This window comes from Fistularia commersonii, chromosome 5 (genome assembly GCF_037954325.1).
Source record: "Fistularia commersonii isolate RoL2024-O1a breed Wild chromosome 5, RoL_Fcom_v1.0, whole genome shotgun sequence".
NCBI lineage: Eukaryota > Metazoa > Chordata > Actinopteri > Syngnathiformes > Fistulariidae > Fistularia > Fistularia commersonii.
In genome coordinates, this window is record NC_141288.1 from 11,948,708 (window position 1) to 11,963,575 (window position 14,868).

General features: G+C 38.9%; 1 protein-coding gene across 1 annotated transcript in view; it reads right to left on the reverse strand.

Moving 5' to 3' along the window:
• ppp6r2a (protein phosphatase 6, regulatory subunit 2a) overlaps positions 1–14,868 on the reverse strand; it is a 23,855-nt gene continuing 8,987 nt past the window's right edge. The window contains exons 8-24 of the mRNA XM_086146834.1: positions 13,485–13,598; positions 13,208–13,334; positions 11,926–12,078; positions 10,471–10,695; positions 10,307–10,371; positions 10,060–10,175; positions 9,896–9,981; positions 6,620–6,700; positions 6,437–6,534; positions 6,212–6,269; positions 5,917–6,047; positions 5,708–5,832; positions 5,304–5,448; positions 4,521–4,609; positions 3,455–3,629; positions 2,080–2,163; positions 1–1,387 (exon numbers count right to left, since the gene is read on the reverse strand). Of these exons, the coding sequence (XP_086002960.1) occupies positions 1,339–1,387; positions 2,080–2,163; positions 3,455–3,629; positions 4,521–4,609; positions 5,304–5,448; positions 5,708–5,832; positions 5,917–6,047; positions 6,212–6,269; positions 6,437–6,534; positions 6,620–6,700; positions 9,896–9,981; positions 10,060–10,175; positions 10,307–10,371; positions 10,471–10,695; positions 11,926–12,078; positions 13,208–13,334; positions 13,485–13,598 (1,921 nt within the window). The 3' untranslated portion in view covers positions 1–1,338. The remainder of the gene's footprint in view (positions 1,388–2,079; positions 2,164–3,454; positions 3,630–4,520; positions 4,610–5,303; positions 5,449–5,707; positions 5,833–5,916; positions 6,048–6,211; positions 6,270–6,436; positions 6,535–6,619; positions 6,701–9,895; positions 9,982–10,059; positions 10,176–10,306; positions 10,372–10,470; positions 10,696–11,925; positions 12,079–13,207; positions 13,335–13,484; positions 13,599–14,868) is intronic.

Genomic DNA, 14,868 nt, shown 5'->3' on the forward strand with positions numbered 1-14,868 from the left:
AAATTGGAGACCCTTTTAATTAAGAAAGAAACTTAACAACTTGTCTCATGGGATGGTCAGCTGAGCCCAACGTCCCTGTGAACACGTGGAATCACGCGATGATGCTCAACATTCAATCAGAACCGGGTGAAAAAACAAGCAGACGGGAACAGGCAGCGTTTGGTATTAATGTGGTCAAACAGACACGTTTAATTTCAGCTGTTTAACAATGATCGTAGAACCTGATCACTTTCAAAGGATTTAAGTGAATAAACCAAGAGGCCTGGAGCTCTTCTGTACCCAGACCTGCACTCATCCTTTCCTGCAGCTCAGACACTAAATAAAAATAAACTTAAAAAAAAAAACTAAAAATACAGCATCACTCTGATCAGGTGCTGCTCTCGCCTTATTGTAAGTGCTTGGTGGAGAAGAACAAAAGAACAAAAGTAATCGCAAGATTGGTTGTAAAATTACCTTTAAATGTGGATAATATTTGAATATAGGTAGATAATGTTTGGCTGATTTTAGGGGAAAGAAGAACTTAAAGGTCAATACAATCAGAAGGTCTCAGCTCACTAGCTGGTCAACAGAACCAGACAAACATGCACTAAGAGAAATCAATTTGAAAAATTTTAATATCCAAATCTGTGGATCCAAATCCAAACCACCAAGTCTCCAAAACTAGATTGAGTCTTTTTAAAAATATGTTGACTTTCATTTTAAATAAAATGGCTAACTGACATTATTGCACATGAGCAGAAGACAGTAATACTATCAGATTTCTGTTTGTCAACCCTCGTGAAACTCTTAACAGAAACCAAGATGAAAATAAAAATGAAGGTGAGGGAAGACAGACAGACAGACAGACAGACGGCCAGCAGAGTGAGGCACAACACTGACATTGTGCTTTAATGGACAGTAAACAGAAGTGCCTTTTCTTAAGCTTGAGGAGAGAAATGTTTTGCTGTTGATGCGTGGTTATATAAGACGCCTCCAATCAGGCGATCAGGTAAAATCCCCAAAATCTGGGCTCCGACATGTAGGAAAGGAATCTTTCAGGACATAAAAAAATAACCATGATGATGTTTCCCCTCGGATTCTGTCATGTCAAAGATCACTGCTACATTAAAACTGCACGTAATTATGTGCAACATCAGAAAAAAGGCTTTGAAGATGGTTCCCGTCCGTCTGTTGGTTCTTTATATATATGTTTGTACAGGTTCGCCGCCCCCTGCTGGTGTCAACTGACAGTGTCCGGCTCCAATAACGAGTGATTCACTGAAAGTTGCACTGAGGTTATTTAATGGAGTCACTGAAGGAGGCTGACAGTCCACGACAGTCCATTGCCACCCACTTCCCTCAAACCGGCCCGTTGACCGACACTTCTTGCAGCGGTGGCGTTTCCTCTCTGTTAGGAAGACAGAGGAACAAATGAGAAAACAGAGTATACAGAGGGGATATTTGAATAAGGCCACCTTGGAGACAGGCAGCACTGTCACTGTAAAGTCAGTTAAAAACCTGTGCAACATAGACATGATGTTGTGAATCTTCAAAAGTAAACACACAAAGTCACATTTGTTGACATGTATTGATAGCTTTTTCTTCATCATGGGGGCATTTGTGCACGTGTAAGGTTGCTGTATTGATACATTTAAGGTGAGCTTTTGAAAGTAGCATTTCTTTCTTCTTCAATGGCACAGCCATTACAAACACTTACAAACCTTTACAAACAGCCTTACAAACACATGAGCTAAGACAGTATGCCTGAAAAAACACAAACGTCAGGAGTGACATTTTAAATCTACAGTAGAATATCATCTTAGCAATGTGACTAATCAAAACAGGTTTTCAACAACAATGGCTAAGCTATTGGCATTAAGGGGGAAAGGCTATTACCTAGAATGGATTTATGGCAATGTAGTCCATCTGTGAGGTATGAAACCACATTTTTTTTCCAGGCTTTTTATGTTGGATGTTCAGATTGTCACTTTACTAACTAGTCGAGCAAAATTGACTGTTCAAACGAATACTAAATAATTCCCAAGTGTGGCAGGAAAGGTAAAGAAGCAGCCGAAATATAATCAAAAAACCCAAACTTACTTCCTGTCGGTTTGTGCGGCAGCGAGCGAATCCTCAGGCTGCTCAGACAGAGAAAGTTTCTCCAGAGACAAGGGACTCTCCTCACTGCAGGAGAGACACACCCAAAGGTTTGCGCTGGACTGAAGCAGGACCACAACCAGCGTTTGAATCACATTAAGTCCACCTAATGACTAAATATGTGAAATTATATGAAACAACTGTTGCCACAGCACGTTATGTTAATGAAGCATGTGTGCAGGGTTCTTTTGTGTTCCAGGTTTACATCTTTTCCATGAAATCAAAACTGCAAAGGCAAGATTCACAATACAGGAGGTTTTGATTCAAAATTTAAAAGCAAGCTTCTCTGTAAGACACAATGGTATTAAGCTGCTATCTATGAGGTGCATCTAGAGCGTTGATTAACATGGTCATTAATGCTTGTATTTTAATATACCTGATGCAATTCCATACCCCTTCAGAGCATCTGATCCAAAGCACTTTTATTAACGTTCTAATTGTTTTCAGAGAAATGCTCTGTAATAAAACGGTCACATTTTTATTTTTATAAGATTTTATGGTTTAATAGAAACCCAACAAAGGGTCATTTATTGACTCATAGTGACCAAAACAAAATAACATGTATAAATTGCTCTGATTTGGTGATAAAGAAATATTGTTTATTCAGAAAAATCAATATTATGATTTTGATGTGATTTACAGGTCTCAAAGGCGAGATTGTGCACAATTAAATCAGATACCCTTTGCCCCTTCACAAAGCACATTTTTGTCATTTTTAATCAAAATTAAATAACTTTCGCAACCACATAAAATGCAAAACCCTACTATAACTGGCAGGCCGATTAATCAATCAAAAACTAATCTATCGCAAAACTATCTCAGTAATGTCCAAAGGGAAAAACATAGGGGCTTGATAAGCTTTGGCTGCAGTCTTGATGAAGAGAGACAGGTTCAAAGTTACTCCTATAAAGACATAATGTTCAAATTCTGTCTTTAACCAAGATATAGCTGCTGCAGACAGTAAAAGTCTATGTGTCACCATTGCCCTAACCTCTGCTGATCACCATTTTAAGACAGTAATTAATTCATCCTGTTCTCTGGTAACAGTAATTCATCCCTAACACTACCAATTTATTTTCCATAGAAAGGAGGATCTGAATGAATCCAGTCATTTCAAATGCCAGTCCATAATTACCACTGTGGCTCTTCTATTTCAAATCTAGATATTTTCTCTCATGCCTGCTCACGCACGCACGCACGCACGCAGGCACGCACGCACACACACACACACACACACACACACACACACACAGTTTGAGTATGAAATTAATGTGGTGGACTGGTCAGTTTCTGCTAAGAGAGTGCACTGATGTCAAACCTTTTGAGGTCAGCTGTCTTGTTGCCAGGGGCAATAGCTACGGCGAGAGAAGTACTGGCTTTTTTGTCATCCTCCTCGCTGTTGGATCCCCCTGGGGAGCTGCTGTCAGATGCCACGAGAGGACCCTTTGGTGCGTCCACTTGCAGCCCTGTGCCAGGGGAGGAGGAGGCACCATCTAACAGTGGCACAGAAAGAAAACATTCACCAACCTTCCAAATGTCCAGGAGTCAAAATCAGCATCCAGAGTCCTCTGGCTAAACTGCCGATAGCAAGACAGCTGAAGTAAAGATTCAGGCTAAATATGGTTTTAAAGCAATATTAACTGCATCCTAAGGATATTGTCACGCATATAAAACTGAGACGGCCAGAGTTAAAACTCCAGCTCTCAATAAAAACCTACATGGCTACTGAAGCAGCCCTGTCTATAAGCTCAGGGCTAGTGGACTTTTGTCATCTTTAATATCTTTTGTGTAATTCATTAATTAATTGTCTATCAGGGGCACTGCTTCCATTTAACTTGATCTGTTTGAACATTTAAAAATTTCTGCCACTGCCCTCATGTATTGAAAGTCAACCAAAAACACGACAAAAACCTTTGCAGTTTTTGCAATTTGTAATCCGATATGTATGAACACAAGATTAAATTTATTCTTCATTTTGAACAGGGAAAACCCCTGATCATGGATCACCTACCAAAAAATGTGCCTGTGGCATGGAAATTGTGAATAGTGTACAGCAGCTTTAGGTGTAACATGCTGTTAGAAAGTTCATTGCGTCACCAACATGCTGTTCCTTTTTCTCTCCAAAAGTTTAGGTAACAGTTTCTGGAGAAAGCCATTGCAGACTGCTGACACAAATCAGTAAAAGGACCAGTAAAAGTCAAGATTATTCTCAGTAAACAGAGGTATAGGCCTGAGTTACATGGATTCTTCATTACCTACCACTGACTGGACACCAAATTATCTGCACTGCAATTCCACATTTAAACCTGTTCAGGCACTTGGCAAGCGTTATATTTCGGATGTGACTGAGTGAATCAGATCACAGAATAAAGGTTAAGACTCACCGCTCTTATCATGGTTTGGTTTGGCTTGATTATCTGTGTCACTGTTGCCAGTATCAACAGGAGAGTTGCACCGGGGATCTCCCTCTTGACTGGAGGATACAGTACAATAATTCATAAATATGGACACCATTCTATCAGAAGATATTTTTTACCTCGAGCTATACATGTTTTATTGACCTAAATTTAAATCCTTATAGAGACCAATAAATGTCTTGAACGGTCAGATATACTTTTAAAATTGGTGACCCTGTGCACATTTCAGTGTTCACAGACCTCATTGGTTTGGTCTGCAATATTTGATTATTTATTACAGTTAGTTCAGGAAGTACAACTGCAGAGGAATAATGCCACCAAGAAAAAAACTGTCTACTTTGGATCCTGCACTGCAGATAAACCATCAGATATTGTAGTGTGCAGATGTTTTTAGCTTCCAGTGTAACAGCAAACTTATCTGTTTTTAATCAATATTGTCCCCTAGGAAGCAAAGACACACTGTAAAGAGCAGTGTGATACCAAACCAATTGTTTTTATCTTATTCTAGGTGTAACTATCGCATATTAATTAACACAAATCCTAAAAAACAACAACACATTTTTGTTTTTATGTGGCCAACAGTATTCAGTAGATGACAATTTTCTTTCATATTCTCTTCAGAATTTAACAAATCTGTACCATTTACTCAAGTAACTCTTCTTGCTTCATTAGTTACCCAGTTATATGAAGAATTTCTATAACAACATTTCAGCTTGTTTGGAAACTGCCCAGGAGATGCAATGTCTTCACCTGGAGAAGGGTTGAAACTCTGTGAAGTTGGCCCAGCTTGTTTCCTGTGATTCTGTCCCACTGCCAGCAGAGGTGTCCCATCCTGACAAGGTCTGGGATGTGGCCGTCCCACCAGAGTCCCTGAAATTTGCTGTCCAGCCAGGACCTGGAAATAACACAAACAAATAGGACACAGTTTAGAAGAAATGGGTCAAGCACTTGGAATGGGCAGCCTCTCTACTTAACAACTGCCAGAAGCGTGCAAAGAATCAGCTTTAATTCTTAAAGCGCTTTGGCAGCTGCCGTAGATAGGTGGTGGGCATTAAGAAATCAACCAACAGATTAGAAGATTGCTGTTGGGAAACCCAATGGGCAGCACGAACAGACTCTTTCTCCATTTTGTGAGTTGCTGCTCTCAAGTCTACCTGAGTCTGATGTGTTCTGGTCAGAGTCTTCATCTTCGTCAGATTCAGACCCACACTCTCGCGCCCTGCGTCCATTCTCCAGGCTGCTCCTGGAACTTCCCCCCGAGTTCTGAGAGACCCCAAACCTGGACCAGGGGAAGGAGTGAGACACAGGACCTGGCACATGGTAGACAGAAAGCACGGCTTTTTTAGGTCATTGCCAGGTTTACCTTGTTCTGGATTTAGCTTGTGTTGCATAGTTGATCTCCTTTTCCTCCCAGATGTCTTCCTCCTCTTCTTCAGGATCATCAAACTGACGTATCCTTTCTTTACAGCAGGCTTCAAACGCAGCTGCATTGGCCTGAGAACAACCGCACAACTTACTTTAAGACATATTAACTCTATCGACTTTGTTGACTACACAAATACTACAATAACATCAGTTGCTGCATCATGAATGTAAAATGTTACCTTTAAAAAAAAAAATCAACGTAGGTTATAAATTGGGCGGCGCAGAATACTTACACTGTTATCATCAGAATCGAGATTGAAGTTTATTTCTGCAATTCTGTCAAAGGTGGCACTGAGTAGAGAAAAACAAACATAGTTAAGTCCTTAATCAATAAATTGAAGGAGATGTGGTTGATTTCAAGTAATTAAATCTTTCAGATAAAGAAAAAGCCAGGAAAAATTAAATAACTAAAAAAAATTAATCAAACGCAAGCAGCCAATACATATTTCTATTCTTACTTGATATTATCATCATGTTCGCTGAACTCCTCATCGTTGAACCCAAACTGATCCACAAAGTTGGCTGTCATTTGTTGGATCTGATAGTCAGAGAAGGCCTGGAAAGATGAACAGTTTATCATTAGGATGGCAATCACGTATTTGTAATGGTGGAATCATGTGGTTCTTGTTAATTAGTCATACCTGCTGGAGGGACAAGTCATTGGGGAAGGGGCTCTCCATGTCGTCATCCTCACTGGACGAGTGCATGTTGTGAGTGCTAACCTGCAAAACAGCACAAGTTGGCATGGTGAACTGTTGCCTTAGTCAAATCAATTTCAGTAAATCCTAATACATTAACAAGATGAAAAAAGTGAAACAGGACAGAAATGATTAATTATGTTAAAAGCACTGTTGTATATTTTACAACACAACTAGATTTGATTACTCAACTGGATTTTATTACTTTTGATTACAAATTTTGACTTTTGATTTACAAAATTTAGGATTTTGAAAATCCTGAATTTTGTTGTCACTACCAAGCTAGCGGTATGAAGTTAAACAAAACCAAAAGAAACCTCTCATCTAGCTTTGAGTCTAATCCCATTTCATAGTCAGCTGTCAGTTTCAGCAGATTATGATTTTTTTTAGGTAATTGTACATTACGAATGTAAGACTCACAATTATGTGCAAAGTATTCACATTTTCTTGTTTAGGGTACAGTCGGCCCCTTCTTTGTCTTTTAACAGACTGTACGGAGCCCACAATGCTCCATTTTACAGATCAATCTCTATGAACCACATCAGTCAAAAGAACTCCTAACATTCCTGTCTTGGGAATTTCATTTAAACACATTAGTGTTCCCCTCCTGACACAGAGTCAGACCGGAAACGTCTAATGACATAGGAGGTTCAAAGGTCTTTAGCTATTGAACAACTTTGTTCATGATTTATAGCTTAACCAGGTCACGTGACTATGATATCAAATTTTCATCCATAGAGTAAGGAAATCGTTTTTCAAAAAAATAACGATAGATTTTAAGGCACTGGTAAAATATAAGACCCCATAAGGGATACCGCCAAAGTCTATTGCTCCAACAGGGTCGCTGCTGGTGTCAGGGAAAGGTCTCAAACCATGAGCGATATAAAAAAATACCTTAAAATGGAAAAGGGGGAAGATTCTGGCTGGCCAAAGGGGAACACTACTGTGGCTGGGGGACAAGATAAAAGGTAATGCATAAAACAGCACCCTGTCATCCATGACTGCATGCCACTGGATCCTGACTGGAAAAGATCTTTTAAGAACATATGATGGCTGAAACCCACCATTTTACCCAAACTTCCTGCATTATATCAATGGCAACTTGCAAGTGGTGAAACAGACAAGATTCTGAGAACTGAAAAGGTATCAATCATGAGCTTACAGCATTAGAAAGTGTTGACAAGTGGTTGCTATTGAAGTAAGGTGATGTTATAATGGCTCAAGCTGCTCGTCTAAGAGGGATGTCAATATAGTACCATTAATTCTGGAAGGATGCTGAAGTACTTGAAGGGATAAGGAGCTTCACCTAAATAAGGGTTCTGCTTCTCAGCAAGAGGACTCAGTATGACTTAGCAGAATTTCTCTTTTTCTTAGGAATACAAATTAAAGGTTTCTTGGAGACGCCACAACTCTAAACATTGGCACGTTGTTGCCAATACCATAGCTGGGAAAACATACACTGTTGGGGCAAAACAGCGTCTCATTCTCGATTCCAATTTGCTTCTGAGGGATGTAAAGATTCCAAAACCTCTTAAAATGGAAGCCCCACCTAACCAATACATTAGAGAAGATGGGTGGCATAGATTGAAGTGGCTTTCAGGTACCTTCAAAACAAGGAATCTGATAGAAACAAGATCTTAACAGAAATGTTAATAGATAGGGGAACAGAGTACCTGTACTACATGCATGCCTTACTTTTCAAGTTCTGGAAAAAAAACAATTCCCTATGAGACAATCTGACTTCTGCTAACCATAGCTGAAGTTCTTGACAGTGACCTTCCAAACTCAATACAATAATAATTCAAAGAACTGCTCTCAAAACCATGCCAGAGCTCCTCTCATCAAGAGATATGATAAACATTTACAGCACATCACTGTCTAGTATTGCAAAATCAGTCTTTTGGAGGAGATAAATGACCAGGATGACTTCCATAAAACACCAACAAGGGAAAAAAAACATTTACAAGCTTCTATTTCCTAAAACAAATCATGTACTTCCAGCAACAGGCTACTGAGCCCCAAGTGGGCAAAACAACTTCACAAATATGAGGATCATAAAACTGGCCTAAATTGTCATCTGTATAACCAAAGATACAACTGAAGACAAATGTGGGAATTCAGTCACATTTGCAATCACAAAACCATACCTGTATAAGGATTGGGAGATATTTTTTGTCCTTTTTTAAACAGAATATATGCCAAGATTCAATATAACGGTATGCACTCCTTTAAGTTCCAAATATCTGTTTCTGATGGTGCAAGAGCTGCACAATAGTAAATAAAAAACACCATGCTTTAGATTTTTTCCCCATAGAAATTACTTAAAAGATGTGAAATTAATTTTAATTTAGTAGTGCAGTTTAACTTATTTAACTGTGAGTAGTCATGACAGGATGTTCCATTTTAGTTGACAGGTAACCTAATTATTCTGACAGTGGTTTACGATCACCAGCTTTTGCCCTTACATCACACTCCATTCCCGCCTATCAAAAATTACTGACTTTTACAACAATCTGGAATCCTATCTAACCTGGACGACATTCACTTCCATCATTGTAACACTCGTCACTAGATAGCTGTTTTCACATTACTGAAGAAGCTCAGCGAAGAAGCTCAGTGAAGCATCTATAGTACCAGTTAGGCTGGGGTGCTTAGCTCAGTCCTGAAGTGACAGCATTGCTAAGGAGACAACATCAAGCTGCAGTTCCCTGCTTGTAACAAAATAGAATCTGCAGTGCCATCAGCAGGGTCAAGGTTAAATAAAAAAGTTGAAAATGCAAACAGAAGGCCACAACATTAATTGTCTAAAAATTCACAAATCACCATAGTGAGAGCATTTTTGCTCTGTGTTGCCTAGGGACGCTACCAGCGAACTAAATATGAACCAGTAACTAACAATTGATGGGGAGTGTGGCTTCAGTCCTGTAACTGGTTCTATTCTAACATTATAAAAGGTTCAGCATAGTAATTTATTGAAATGGATGCCCTTTCTTTTTTATACTCAAGGATACTTCTGATTTTGTTTCATTTATTATTTTTGATTTATTCAATGAGAAATAGCAGGTTGTTGGAGATACAGGAAGCAGCGTCTCACTGCTGGGCTGTTTGGTCCTGTCCGTATTACCTGGCTGCTCTCAACACTCAGCTTGAAACACAACAATAAGAGGAAAAAAGTGAAGAGGTTAGAAGTATGCTGGCGCTTGAGAAATGTTGTCTTACCAGCTCTACTGTATTCTTCCTGTTGGTTTCTCGCAGTGTCTCATCCACAAAGCTCTCCCAGCGACCCCGGCAATCCTCTGGTAGCTCTGCAGCACAGGAAGAATGACAATTTTTTAATAAAAATGCTCATTCATCAATGCTGAACTATGCCACCTAAAACATACCTCTGATGAGGTCAGAAATCTGGGCCTGAACCGGTCCTTTCTCTAAGTTCTGAACTACCATGTTTGAGATTCTGGTAAGATGACCCATGTTGCCCCTCCTGGTTCCACCCTCAGCTCTGAAAAGACAAATCACATAGAGATCCATCTTAGTCAACAGTCAATGGATTTATTTCCGATTAGACTGCAGACAAAAGAAATAATAAGACCAACAGTCACGCTGCACATTGTTCTGTTGTTCTGTGCTTACTGTATTTTATCATTTTCCTCCCAAGCATCAAGGATCTTCTGTACAAGTCGACACTTCTGGAAGAGCTGTTGATTTGACAAAGAAAGGAAATGGCAAATTAACGTGAGGATGTGAACAAATATTGGGGCAACATGGTTGCGGGTGTAAGTTCGGGAGTCACATACATGAGCCACTAGGGAATTGTGGATTGATGCCTGCATGTCACCAGCACCGCCAGATTCTACTGCCTCCCCAGGGGGTTCTGAAGCGGGTAGTGCAGGCTTCCCATTGTGGTTCTGGAGGCCAGGGTTGGGCTTCTCCTCTGAGGAAGGGTGGTTCAGAATGGCCGCCACACACAGCTCCACTTGGAAGTGCAAAAAGTTATTCCACGAGTATTTGAAGAACAGATCCTGTGTAGGAACAATGTGAAAGACATTACTAATGGGTTTATGAACCATTCTCTAACTGAAGCAGCTAAAGGAGCATATCACAAAGCTAAAAGTCTTTTAGATTCTATGGACTCATGACTATAGATTTTCCGATTACAACTCTATAGAAATAATCTGCCATGAAAAACAAATTCTGTAGTAACATTCTTGAAAACATTGCAGTAATGAAAACTGCATGTAAGACAGAAGATTTCTAAAAATAAAAAGCCCTTCACCTGCTGGCCTACTAGCATCATATTCAGACCATTGAGCTATTTTGATATATCAGGTTCCATCAGGGCTAGAAATGCTTGGTCCACACTGATCCCATCTAAAACAAGTCAATGTGGGTAAAATGGAATAGAACAGCAACAGAATTAATCTTTCAGCAAGAACATGCTGAGTTTTTTTTTCTCCCCTCGCTTGCCTCTTTAAATTTAAAGAAGTCTATTTTGAGTAAATGTCTTAACAACAATGTCCAAAACTTAATTGCTTAGTCAACAAACTGAATGGGATAGATAATAAATAGTAAGTTATTTTGGAAATTACTCAAGGTAAAAATGACTGATTTACAAGAAAAGAAGGATTGGATATTAGATTTTGCCATGATTTCAAGTGTACTTGAATGTTGTCAGGGCAGTTCTTGTATATTGTACATGGAGAGTGGAACGATAAGCACTTTGAACATTTGTCTGAAGCTGTTCATGCTGTTTCATTGTGTTGCTTTCTTTGCTGATTTTAATCACCATGGTGTCTGAATATGAGACAAAGTTGTTCTCTCGGGCCACTGGACAACTGAACCTGAAGAAAGTTGGTCAGTCTTTAAATAAATGCAGTTTATTGCTTAGGTGTAATGGTCATATATCTGATTAGCTAACAGGTATTGCATGGCATGTAGGTGGCAATTTGGTTTCCTATTGCAATTAAACTAGTTAACATCGAGGCCCTCAATCTTCTCAATATTTTTCCATTATTATCTGGGTGTGGATAAACCAGTATCTAAGTCTAGATATTGGTCTACATTCAATGAATTTGCCCTCAAATGTCTGACGTCCCCCACCATAATTTTTATTAAATCCTCAGGGCAACACTGAAGTAAGAAGTGCCAGTCTTACCCATTGTTTACTCTGAAGCAGACATTATGCAAGAACTGAAATATGTGGCACATCACGTCAACAGAGACAGAAGCAAGAATAGTCAGCTTCTACCTACCAGTAGTAGGTCCATGGTGCCAAGGTTACAGAGCTCCTGGCAGATACTGGGAGCACTTGTCTGCAGCAAAGCAGCCACAAGCCGGGCCACATGAAGGCGAGCGTTTCCTAGAGGCTGCTCCAGGACGCCAACGGTTGTTAATATTGCACTTTTCTGAAAAAGGAATTTGATTTTTTTTATTCATTAGGACTGTTGTAACGACTTTTTTGATAAATAAAAAAAAAAAAATTACAACACAGCTCGGGTTTGAGCTCCATCACAGGGGTGAGGGGTCTAGAAAAAAATGAATTGTTGAAAACAGACGTTAAAAGAATATGTATGAAAAGACACACTGCACTTTACTCCTCACCATCTGACATAAAATCAGTTTAAACATTTCCTGTTTTAGGTCACTTAGAACTACCCATATTATTTCTATTCACTAAATGCCAGAGTAATGAGAGATTTTTTTTTGTCAGATGTTTCCATAGATTTCCTTGGTATTAGGCAGTATTGCCTTTAACCACTTCGACAACCTTCTTACAAGAGCTTGCCATTGTTTGGGCCACATTCTTCTAACAGAACTTGTATAACTGAGTCAGGTTTGTAGGCTGTATTGCTCTCACACCTCTTAAGCTCTTCTTCTTTATCTTTTGGCTTTTTCCTTCAGGGGTTGCCACAGCGAATCAACCTTCTCCATCTAACCATGTTCTCTGTATCTTCCATTCTCACACCAGCTAACTTCATATCCTCTCTCACTACATCCATAAATTTTCTCTGCCTGGCAGCTCCAATTTCAGCATGCATCGACCAATATATTCACTATCCCTCCTCTGTGCAGGCCTCTTCAGCTCTGCTCACAAGATTTTCTCTTGGACTGAGATCAGGGCCTTGTGATGGCCAGTCCAAAATGTTAACTTGTTCACTTTGCAACTAATTTGGCAGTATTGCTTAGGGTCATTTTGACCATATGGGAAATAATTAAATTCTTTCTGACTAACCTGTCTTTCCCTCTCCCTTTGTTTACCATAGTCTAGCAGTTATGCTTATATGAAATTTATAGCAGCATTTTTTTTTACAAAACATTTCTTTGTCATTTCAAAATTAATTTTTTGTCTGACGCTCCAGGATTGTCTCGCTGCTGTTGTTCTCACAATTACCACAGTCTGTATGGCATTTTCTCATCATTTTGAAATTAATTAAGTGAGATTGCTGAGCAAAAAAGCAGACATCACAGCTTGGCCAAAATTAATATAAAAGCACAACCACAATGGCAAAAAACCCAAACCACATAAAAAGGTACCTTTGGGGGGTCAAGAAGAAGCTGCTGGAAGTCCTTTAAATGGGGCTCAATGGCATTTAAAATACTGCTGTTGACAGTGTAAGACCTTTCATAACCCTGAGAATACAGATCCATCAGCCCTTCCAATCTGCAAGACCAGACAGGACAAGAATATCACCACATCAAACGAGGCATTTCCTGCTTATGTCTTTTGACACATGTAGGAAAGTAACACCATTATCTCACCTTCCAACATCGGCAATAAAACCTAAAAGGAAGTTGAAAGCAGCTGACTCACCCAGATCTCCTGGTCTCCAGCAAGGTAAGTAGCACTTGAGTTCCATTAACAATGGAGGCCTCACTCCTCTCACCCTCAAACATGTTCTTCAGGAGCCCTGCTACTGTTTCCTGTCTGAAAAATATCAAAAAATGATAACATCTTAATGTCCCAGTAGTTACTGACCGAGTTCACAAGTTTACAATTAACTAGTTATTTGTTTCCTGTTAAATAACCTTCACGAATACTTCCTTTATCTACATTTTGGCATGCAAATTATTTCCGAAGTAAAACTGGGTGAAAAATAAATGGGTTACAAGAAAATTCCATCAAATAATGTTTCCAAAAATTAAATGAAAATAAAAATGAAAAACTTCCTTATAAGGCCACTGAGCGCCCCTACTTTAAGTCATATATATATATATTACATGTATGCCTACCTGCAGGTAGTTTTCGCAATAAATCAAGGTCCACTTAGAAATATATGCACATGTATCATACCCATGTTGTATCTTCAACCTGTCAATATTCAGCCACAAACGGCCGACAGACGGCCAAATTAGGGCAACAAGTAGAGAGAAATAAACTTCTACCAAGGTGTTCAACATTTCAGCCTTTTTATATAAAACAGATGTCGCGACTGCTGATTGTCGCAACTGCAACGATCAGCAGTATCAGAGCTTTATTTAAAAGATAAAATAAACACCTGTTAATTGTACATCTATTTTACTGATGATTGTTTGTATCCGATAATAAAACTGGTAATTGGAATAACCAAATTAATCACTTCAATGCAAACTTTGCTGATATTTATTTATCAGGTGACTGGAGTCAGGTATTTGCTTCCTGTATATGTGCCTGACAGTTGAGTCTCTTGTTATAATTGCAGCAAAAATAGATATCAAAAAATGACAATAAAAAAAAAAATCACAGGCTGATATGGAATGAACATGATATAATGATATTTAGTAAAACAACAGAAAGGTCTTCTGAATTTCTTTAAAATTGTTTGTCAGTTTTAAACTTACCGTAATAATAATGATTATGTTTCCCAAACTGAACCTTCTATGCTATTCATCCATGATGTGATGTCACAGTGAGAAAGATCTGGACAAAACTGAATAAACTTCATGACTTCAGTTGTCTCACAGTTTTTTATAAAAAGTTCTTCCTGAGGGATTACAACTCAACACAATTGCAAGCACATCTGCCACTGATTGTGTGGTATTTTTGATAATTATCTATGCAGTATGTGAATTTGACCAGTTGTATATTTGTTTAATTAATGACGATTTTCATCCCCAGGAACTGGCATAAGCAGGGCAAAGATCATTCATTAGAAAATGTGTCTTGTGACATGTGGAAAATTTTCTAAACCTTCTGACAAACCTCAAACAGATCAAGG